The sequence below is a fragment of the Jatropha curcas genome, chromosome 3, assembly GCF_041381405.1.
Source record: "Jatropha curcas cultivar XTBG-Jc1 chromosome 3, XTBG_Jcur_1.0, whole genome shotgun sequence".
Lineage (NCBI taxonomy): Eukaryota > Viridiplantae > Streptophyta > Magnoliopsida > Malpighiales > Euphorbiaceae > Jatropha > Jatropha curcas.
Window position 1 is genome coordinate 31,630,595 of NC_143153.1, and position 10,142 is coordinate 31,640,736.

The 10,142-nt window shown below is 34.2% G+C and overlaps 2 protein-coding genes across 4 annotated transcripts in view; both read right to left on the reverse strand.

Moving 5' to 3' along the window:
• The window catches only part of APP1 (aminopeptidase P1), a 10,258-nt gene extending 4,646 nt beyond the window's left edge, over window positions 1-5,612 (reverse strand). Inside the window, exons 1-9 of one of the 3 annotated variants that reach the window (XM_089719153.1) lie at window positions 5,287-5,607; window positions 5,128-5,191; window positions 4,423-4,562; window positions 3,620-3,904; window positions 3,385-3,507; window positions 2,806-3,126; window positions 2,252-2,338; window positions 2,032-2,099; window positions 1,046-1,112 (exon numbers count right to left, since the gene is read on the reverse strand). In XM_089719153.1, the coding sequence (XP_089575279.1) occupies window positions 1,046-1,112; window positions 2,032-2,099; window positions 2,252-2,338; window positions 2,806-3,126; window positions 3,385-3,507; window positions 3,620-3,904; window positions 4,423-4,562; window positions 5,128-5,191; window positions 5,287-5,379 (1,248 nt within the window). In that variant the 5' untranslated portion in view covers window positions 5,380-5,607. Of the gene's footprint in view, window positions 1-1,045; window positions 1,113-2,031; window positions 2,100-2,251; window positions 2,339-2,805; window positions 3,127-3,384; window positions 3,508-3,619; window positions 3,905-4,422; window positions 4,563-5,127; window positions 5,192-5,286 lie in introns of all 3 variants that reach the window. The other 2 variants (XM_012223688.4, XM_089719154.1) reach the window with 2 other exon arrangements.
• A 544-nt stretch (window positions 5,613-6,156) lies between these two features.
• LOC105639589 (Quinone reductase family protein) lies at window positions 6,157-8,918 on the reverse strand. The gene is made up of 2 exons (XM_012223686.4): window positions 8,127-8,918; window positions 6,157-6,589 (listed from the first exon to the last, which is right to left on the reverse strand). Exons 1-2 carry the CDS (start codon window positions 8,663-8,665, stop codon window positions 6,358-6,360), a joined length of 771 nt encoding a protein of 256 aa, XP_012079076.1. The 5' UTR covers window positions 8,666-8,918; the 3' UTR covers window positions 6,157-6,357.
• Window positions 8,919-10,142: the final 1,224 nt, after the last annotated feature.

Below are 10,142 nucleotides of genomic sequence, written 5' to 3' on the forward strand. Positions count from 1 at the left end.
AAAAAAAAAAAAAAAAGACAGGACAAACTCTCTATGAAAGCACGCCCAAATAGAAACTGATAAAGCCATCATAATTGATTTAAATGAAGTGTATAGCACCCAACAAGATGCAGGATGTTTGATCATGCCAATTCATGGAGTCCAAGAAAAACAATTATATGAGTTATAAATCATTCAACCATTACATTTTGGCAATTTGGCTTTTTCTTAGGAAACTAGCTTCCTGTTGCGATTTTCCTGGCTATAATTCATAAAATATATAGTTCAGGACTATTTAGAAATTTTGTTTTCGATAGGGATTGTATCATTCAGAAGGTTGCCTATGTAATATATTCTGATTCATTCCTGAAGGTTAGCATGCATAGTTTTCCCTCTCCTCTTTTCTCTCCTCTCTTCTTCTCCTTTCCTTCTGCAATTACAGAATTATCCTTTCTTCTGTTGCTAAGAGCATAGGGTAGAGTTTACAATTCTGAAACAGCCTCAAAGTTCTTTGTTTTCCTCACTCTAGCCAACTAATTAAATTTCCTAATCCAACACTCTTTCTTTTGCATTAAATCTTACCTCACAATTCATCAAATGCCTAAGCCTTTCCCACCATAAAAGCATTAGTAGGATGGTTCTTTAACCTGTCCTACATCATCAATGACAGTAAATTTTAAAATCTTCAGTAGTAAAGGATCAGAGAAAAGAAGACTTGATAAAATCTGGATTGATATGAATAGATCTCCATCCTCTTGATCAAACATGTCCCATCAAACAGTCAGAAAACGTCATTTAACAGTTAACACAGTGCTCTCTCTTTTCTAAATGCAATAATTGCCAAATGTGTCAAATGAAAATAAGATTGCATTAAAAAGAATGGAAAACATCAGATTCTCAAAACTAGAAACCAAAATTTTTATCATCAACAACACAATATTACCGTCACTAGCAGCAAAAGATTTTCTATAGCAACAGATGACACAAAAATGTTCTAAAATGACATTTAATTTATCTAGTTTACCAACAAAAAGATTTTTGTCTAGTTATATTCTGTTCAAATTACCTCTTTAGATGCTCGAAAACTTTCCAGCTTATCGCTTACAGTCACCTCTGTCAGTTTTCCAGTTTCCCTGTGATAGAAAATTTCAGTAACATAAAAAAAAATGGATGACTTATGTCAAGTTTCACTCGGTTTGCTTGTTTTCACTGTTCAGCAATGCAGAAGGGTTAGAAAGACACCCACATAGAAGAGGGAAGAGAGAGTGAGAGAGAGAAATCCACTTTAAATTAAAATTGGACAAACAAAAGAACAATGAAGTAATCCCAGAGTCCTTTACACCAAATGTGCAACCAGTTAGCTTACTTTCTGACAAAAATAGCAATCAATGTATTGATGGGACAGTAATTATTTGATGCTCAAATTAAGCATCTCTGGCATACCATTACTATTTATTGGTGAACTGGTTTCCGTGATTACTTATGGAACAATTTTAATAGAAGGATACAATACTAGCAAATGTAATCTTCAGGGATCAACTGTCAGTAAACTTTATTTGCGTTCTTCTCAACATAGAAGTTGATCCTATCAAGCAAAGTGGATAAACTAAACACAGCCAAAGAGAAACAAATGGTCTATACCATTTCCAACCAGTGGAGTGGACAACCGAAAAGGCTTTTGATCACAGGTTCCATTTCAACTTGCCAATGAAATGCTAAACAAGATATGATACAAGGTGGTAGAGATGTAACTGCTAGTAATGCAACTTCAGATTATGTTTCCATTGCATATTACTCAAGTAGATATTTAATAACATGAGATAGAATTCCCTCATGTAATTTTTGTCATAGTGCTTATGAACATCTGAGACAATGATATATATTTTGAGTATTGCTGCTTATTATATATGCCAAACACATCCAATATAACCTACTTTGTACAATCCGGTCATATTAGATTTCTGGTGCAACATTTCCCACTATGACATTACAGATACCAACTAGGAATTTAAACAATAGCCATAAGGTGCCAGCATGAAAATAAACACTTACAAATCCTTTTTCTTGTTTGCACTTCCACCTTCCAAGAAGTAACCAGAAGCTCCATAAATATCCTGCATCTGCACAATTAAAACAAGTGTTCACATCATCTTTGAAAATGTAGTTGCATCAGTAAGTAGTCTAATAAAATGGTAAGATTTAAAGTAGAAAAATTATAAAGCAGCAGTAATCGTAAAGAGAACATGCAAAGTTTAGAGAACCTGGAGTATACCTGCTTATCCAACCAGACAAGATATTGCACAACAGCAGCACCATCACGAATGTGCGCCTTTCTTAATCCATCCAACTCAACTGGGTTCTAAAATAACAAACAATCAATTAATGGATGGAAATTAGTTCTGAGGTAGGTTACTATGAATACATAAAATAAAACAATTTCATTATTTTCCAATTATTGCATAGACCATGCCAAGGCCTTATATGGTTCTTTAGATTTTGTTTATCAGTCATGGTTTCAAGAAAGCAAAATAAATCAGATATCAGCAAGAAACTTCAATAACCTAATAATAAAAATAGTACAATATTCTCCATTAGACATCAAAATTGATATGTATTAGAACTTATCATCATTAAGAAAAAAGTTCTAATAACTACGAATTGGCCTGTCGCCAGGGATTTTAAATAACATCCATTGACATTTCAGTCTATTACTTAATAACCATTTCTGATCATGGCCTTCTAAATGGAATAAATTATAAGATCACATTGTCTTAATTTATGGCTAGATAACTTCGTTAGAATAAAGATATCCTGTGCATATGCTACCTTTAAAGCTTTTGCGAGGGCCAAAGGTGACTGCTTCAGGAGCACTTTCTCAGAATTCAACTTTGAATATAAAGCATAGCAGCATGAACCAGGGTCGACCCATATAAGGTCGAATGTATTTCCTTCTGATTCAGATGTACCATTTTCAGTGACATCAGTTGCACTGGAATCCACTTTCATATCTTTTGTGACTTCAGCATCAGTTCCTTTAGATGCAGATGATATTGAGTCGAGCTGATTAGATGCAAGCAAGAGTACATCTGAACTCACTGCAGTGTACTCCCGAACCTCAATTCCATTCTCCACCAAATAAGAGTTTGCCTGCAAAAGACATGAATTAATATACCTAACTATCCATACTGTTAGTTTAGACTAACCAAGGCCAGATGACGGGTACAGTACTAACACTAAAGGAACATGCATTAAAGCATATAAAAAAAAGAGTGTAATGAAAAAAAAAAAGAAAAAAAGAAAATAGGAACATGAAAACAAATATTGGAAAAATAAAATAAGTGTTTCTGATTTTGATGAAGGTAGTGTGAGAACATAGCTAGAATTGAAATATATTACAAATTTTACCTCGCTAGAAACCTTTCTCTTGTCCACATAAAGGAAGGCTGAGTTGGATGTTACTATAGCAAATGCATGAACAACTGGACAGTAGGATACATCATTCCCACGAATATTATACAACCAAGCAACCTGAACAGAAGAATGTAGTGGAACATTGGTAAACAATATCACTATGTCTAAGGAAAGGCCAAAGGCAAGAAAACAAATGCAAACAACACAGCCAGGAACAGCATAAATTTACCTCATCCAGTGTTGTAATGATCATGCCACGAGCCTTCTCATGTTTGAATTTTTCTCTCAGATCCTTCAACTTGTCTGCAACTGAACGACCTGTAAATTCCAATGGATGGACAATGACGGGATTTGATTCTTGTGGGGGTCGATTTTTCCAGACTTCATCTACCAAATTCGTTGTAGTTTGAATCAGCTTCTGCTGTTTATTAGCAAAAGCACCCTCCCATCTTTGTGCAGTGTCTACTGATATACACCATGGATCAATACCAACTGTCGCATGTGCTGCTAGATTCTAACAAAATCAAATTTCAAGGTCTTCTTAATACCAGAATTGCACCAAAATACCGTACAAAATAAACCAAATAATCATGCAAGTAAAACTAAACTAATAAGAAAAGAAATAGCAATATTATCACCAATCTAGCTACGAAGGCATCACTTAAGACCAACTCAAAAAATTATGTGAGCCTGAGAAAGGGACTCAGAAGTACAGCTAAGAATTGATCAAGCTCAAAAATAATGGAAAAAAAGTCAACTCATGAACAGAAAGACCGTAACGAAACCAAAAGCCATAGGTAAAGATTCTTAATAAATTGGAATTTTAGGCCCTAAATGAAAATTGGTCTCACCACTCTGACCTCAGATTACATTCACGAATCCCCAAAGCAGAGTGGATAGACCAATTGAAAAAAAAAAGGACATATTTGTATGAACGCCAGAAGTAGCAGCAAACTTATTATTCATAAAATTTATTCAATTATTTTTGCAGCATTTTACAACATATAAATATTGCTTCACATGGTAACTCACATCAGCCATCCATGTATCCACAGGAGGGTCCTCTCCAATACGCATGAGAGTCCACTGATTGCTAAGTTGTTGCATTGCCTGCAAGAAATAGCGTCCATCGGTCCACAGTCGAGCATCATTCATTGTAATAAGTGCCAAACCTGAATGATATTCAAGCAAAATGCTCAAAAACAACACGCGCTGCATGTAGCTAACATGGAAACACTTCAAATTTTTGAATAATTAAAGTGATGATTTTCATATTCATATATTGTGGAGTAAACGGCAAACACTCTGAGCAACATGCCAAGACGTAAAGTGATGATTAGACAAAGGCAACCTGTATAACTTAGATTGAAATCAAATTACCATCCCAACCTACATGCCTTGGCAGCTTGAAATTGACACAATTAGAAAATATTAGGCCCGAAACTCCAATTGAGCACCGAATAAGATACTGGAAAACTCTTACTCAATGCGACTTGAGCAGAAATGGATGTCACTCAAGTCCAACATTATACTACTCAAGCTTGGTTCAAAGCCCCACTCAAACTTTGAGCTTCAATAAATTAAAATCGAGTCAAATTCAAATGTCCTTCGAGCCTGGATTTGAATTCAGGTAACTGACCAATATGTACCATATCTATTACCAAAACACAGCAGGAAAGATGCCAATCAAGATAATTCGATTAAGGGAAAGAAAAAAAGCTAGAATACTGAAACTACCTGCACTTCCAGTGAATCCAGAAACAAATTCCCGCCTCTTATCCCGTGCAGAAACGTACTCACTCTGCCAAAAAAAAAAAAAAAAAAAAAAAACGATTATATATGGATTATCGTGGCACTCGATAATCATAATCAAAATAAGCGAAGAAAAGAGAGAACCTGATGACAATCCTCAGAGGGAACAACTAAGGCATCGAGAGGCGGAGAGTGAGAAGCCATCAGAGACCTTAAAGAAGCGAGTGTGTCAGCCATGGTTTTTGCTTTGTGATCTCTACCGATCTCCTTTGTAGAAGAGACTGAGGGAGAGCAGATATTTGTGAATTTTATATAAATATCGATGAGTAACCAAGCCTACAACTCTATTCTAGAAATATGGATTGATGAAGTGGTTCTATATGCGTTGAAAAGCGTGAACTCAAGTTTCCTTCAATTTTGATTTTGCGATACGAACCATGTTCTTTCTGAATTTATTCTTATTCTTTCTCCATTTCATGTTGGAAAATGTTTTTTTTTCTAAGATAATTTTTTTTACGGTGAAAAATTGATCACTTTATAAAGTGTAAAATTCTAATTTTAATACTCAAATCTTATTCAAACGTCATCTATACTTTAAGGAGGACAAATCCTAATTGTAGCATCGTTGGATTTGATAATATAGTCGAATTAATATTCATTTAACAAAAATAAATTAATATAACTTAGTAATTATTTTAATTATACGTGTCTTAAATATTATATTTCATAATTTGATATTTCAAAAACATTTAAAGTTTTATTTTTATTGGTTAATTATTTTAAAAATTAATAAAAATATTTTTTATTTGCAATTTCATTTTTAATTGCAATGGAGACTGCAGAGTTGAAGTGGAATTAATAAAAATGTCAAAATAAAGTGAAATTATAAAAACTTGTGAAACTAATAAACAAATGTCAGAATATTTATTTTCATTATAACAAAGTTTCTCTAAGTAAAAAAAAAACAAAATTAGCTTTAAAAAAAGTAAAAATTAAAATTGAATCACAATAAAATTATAGAAGAAAAATCGTATAGAATCATAATATTATTTTATCAAAGAATTTCAAATCATGTACAAATTGAAATTGGGAACAAGCTATGAACAAAAATGAAGCTGTAGTATAAATGGTAATAATAATCATATCTGAAAGAAGAAAGATTACAAACAAATGCAAAAAGGAGACCATAAAGTGTTCGAAGAACTGGTAACAATATCAAGAAGCCTGGGCAAGCCTTTTCACTACTGCAGCCATATATTTGCCCTGATGTTCTGCAAGTGCCAGCTCTAATTCACTTGGCTCTCTTGTGCCATTACCAGCATAAACACCTGCACCGTATGGAGTGCCTCCTCGAATAGAATCCATCTTGAACATACCAGCTCCAAAGGTATATCCAACAGGAACAAATAACATTCCATGGTGGGCCAACTGAGTGATCGCTGTCCATCTGGCCAAAATGAAACAAAAGGAATGGAGGAATTTGAGAAAATTACTAAAAATATACAAGTTTTCAAACAAGCATTTTAATTTGATTTTCATTTTAAAAATCTATGGTAACAGTCCCAAATAATCCTTGTGATTTTACATAGATATTTTCAACTTTCAAGACCCTAAACTTAGTCAATTACCAAGACAAACGGATGCAGGTTCCATAACAGACACTTGCACTTCACAAACACAAACAACACAAATTTGTTGTTTATGACGGTGCTTAGATATATCCATCTTTCTTTATGAAATTTTCCAGTTGACAAGCGAACAAAACAGAACAGAAACAGAGAATTCATATATCCATTAAGGGTCAGTTATTGTTGTATTCTTGATAAGTGAAAACAATGCCCTATCAAACACCAAAGGCTAAATACATTAAATCCCAAACCGGAATCTGTTATTTTCAGACATCTGACAATAAATTAGAAAAATTATATATATATATATATATATATATATATATATATATATATAAAACACAACAATTAGATATATCTCTTCTTTACAAGATTTCAGTTTGGTTAGCTTTCGCCCATTGGTGATATCAAAATGAGGGAATCATACATTTGAGATGCTAACAGTGAGTCATGCAATTGAGATGATTCAAGTAATTGGCTCTCTATAAGGCCACGACGAAAAGTTTTTTTTTGCTTAAATGAATATGATGTCGAGATATCTCAAATGTTTTTGAGGGCGATTGTTTTAAGATTGCTCCCAATTCACTCCTGCTTCTCTTTCTCTCCTTTTTAAGATTGTTATATAGGCCGCATTAATTTTCCACAGTTGGAGAGGATTCAGCGTCAACAATCCCCAACGTAATAAAGGTTGGAATTATAAGAAAAGCTAATACTATGCAACATCTTCAACTCTCGTGCATTTCAAATTTAAATTGCCAGTGAACAACATTTAGAATTCTCAAAAAATTGTAAGTCTGATCAAAGTTTAACATCTACAATCAATCAACCACCATTAATGCCAACAAAAAGCTATATGCCTGTATCACCTTCACTTTACTTGTTATCCCATCTAAAATGTAGAATATAAGAAAAGAGCATCCCATAAACATACGAGCAACTTCAATTAACAGAAAGGATTAGTGTTTAAGAAAATTACCATCCAAACCAACAAACTATAAACCAATTAGTCTATGTTACTCTTTGACCATGAAACGGAATCAACTTCTTCGTTCATGATTCATAAACACTACTCACTCACAGTTTCTTATCACCTTATGTGAACTCCCAAAAAATTATACTGCGAATTTAAAAACAAAATCACTTAAAAGAAAACATTTGAATATTACAGAAGGTTTCTTGGTACTTCATATTAATTAGGACTTCGTACCTCTGTTATAATCAGTAATTTAACTAGGCTTATTCATTTCAAATAAATTAATCGGCTTTCCTTCCAATTCAATTGCTCTGAAATTAATCCAATCGACCAACATTTGTACTAACTAATGCAACAAAATGATTCAGAAATAAATTACTTACGCGGTGGTTTCTTGGCCGCCACCTTGTGTCCCTGTACTGACGAAGAATCCAGCAGGCTTTCCGGCAAGTTTCTGCTCTTGCCACAACTGTCCAGTCGAGTCAAAAAACGACTTCATTTGCGCAGCCATAGAACCATATCTCGTCGGAAACCCAAACAAAACCCCATCTGCAGCCGCCAATTCCGCCGCCGTTATCTCCGGAATCTCAGGGTCCTTCGGCGGCGCCTTCATGTTCTCCAACACGTCATTCGAAAGCGTCTCCGGCACTCGATACAAAATGGCCTCTACTCCATCTACTCCATCCACTCCCTTCTTCATCCTCTTGGCCAACCCCTCCACGTGACCGTACATTGAGTAAAACACAATGAATAGCTTCAATTGCGAGACTGAATCGACTACTGCTGTTTCATTATTTTCGAGATTGTTTTCGAGATTGTTTTCCTCAACAGGGATCGGCGCCTCGCGAATTGGCCGTTGAGGGTCTTCCACGACAGCGGATCGTTTCTTCTTGCTTGGAACACATCCACCTCCTTTCCCCATCAAGAATTACCCAATTCCGAACTAGAATTGGGGATTCCACTGCCGAATATGAGTTTAGCTTTGGATCCGATGCTCGGGAAAAGAAAAATAGTCTTTTTGAGAATTGAGTTAGTGTAAAATACAGGGCTTGACCTCTTGGATTAGGAGTTGAGAACTATTAACGATATGGCACGTGTAAGTGCGGTACAAGAGATTTAAGAAATGACGTCGTATTAGGTGCCTCATTCTTGGAAGACGGATCACTCTCATTGTGTAATTGGGAAGTTCGAAGGTGTCATAGAAGTCAACAGCCTGAAATAGCGCGGTTCCGGCGGTTAAATGACGAAGAAGAACTGGATAGCATGACGGCGACACGACGCTATTTTAGTTGGGCCTGAATTTTGCCTAATAGGCTTAACTTGGGCTAAAGTTGGGCCCGGAATTTTCGTAATTGAGTTAAAATGAGCCTGAATTGGGTTTGAAAATTGGGTTCAATTGGACTTGAAACTTTTCATGGTTTTAATTAGGCCGAGGTATGGCTAAAATTTAGATCTGAAATTTTTATTTTGCCCCAAATTTGCCAAAATGGGCCATTATCCTGAAATTTTCATAACGGGCTCAAAATCAGCCTGAATTAGGCTACATTGGCTGATCCATCTCCTTTGTGTTTTTCAATTTTGTTTTTTTTTGCCCTTTCAACAAAGTCCCTGGTCGAGATCGAATTTGTATTCTCCCTTTCACGGAGAGATTGAGGTCATTTATCATCTCACCTACACCTTGTTGGTTGATCATCAGTTAGATTTAATACTTAGGTCCATGATTTTTACTTCGTTGGAAAATTCAACAGAGAAAATTCTTAATTCACCATATTGGTAAAAACTCTTATAGTCGAGAGGATTTTTTGAATTTGAGATTTCTTGAAAATCAACCAGAACTAGTAGTAGTAATTTTATAATTTTTTAAAATTTGTATTAGAGATCTCAAGGTACTAAAAAAGTTATGAAGAAAAGCGGAGATGAATGAATGAAAGATCACCTAGCTAGTGCTATTGGTGAATTTTATTTTTTATTCTTTAATATTTCTTATTGAAGAATGACATGCAATCTTTCAACTCATTAAAGAACACTCTTTCCTGAAAAAAAAAAAAAAAAAGAAGAACAAATATGAATTTTGAAATGGTTAAAAATTAAGATAATAAAAATAAAAGAATGATATATTTCATGATGAATTGGATAAGTTAAATTAATTCCTGCTATTTTCTTTAATTATAATCTTGGGTCTCATTGAATTAAAGTGATTAAAAGAAAGTAACGAGTGGGTTTAAGTATGCATCTAAAAATCCAATTAATCTTAATTATCAAAAAAAAAAAATATATATATATATATATATATATATATATATATATATCACTAACACTATCATGTACTAAAATGCTTTTTGCCAAAAAGAGTGGGCTCAAAAGTAGGTCTAGAGAAAACAGACTTTTAATTACTTAAA

Excerpts from the sequence above, each read along its gene's own strand:
- LOC105639589 (XM_012223686.4), bottom strand. The coding sequence starts at position 8,665 with ATGGGGAAAGGAGGTGGATGTGTTCCAAGCAAGAAGAAACGATCCGCT. Across the intron at positions 6,590-8,126 it reads GGCGGCCAAGAAACCACCGC|ATGGACAGCGATCACTCAGT; the intron begins GTAAGTAATTTA and ends CATTTTGGCCAG.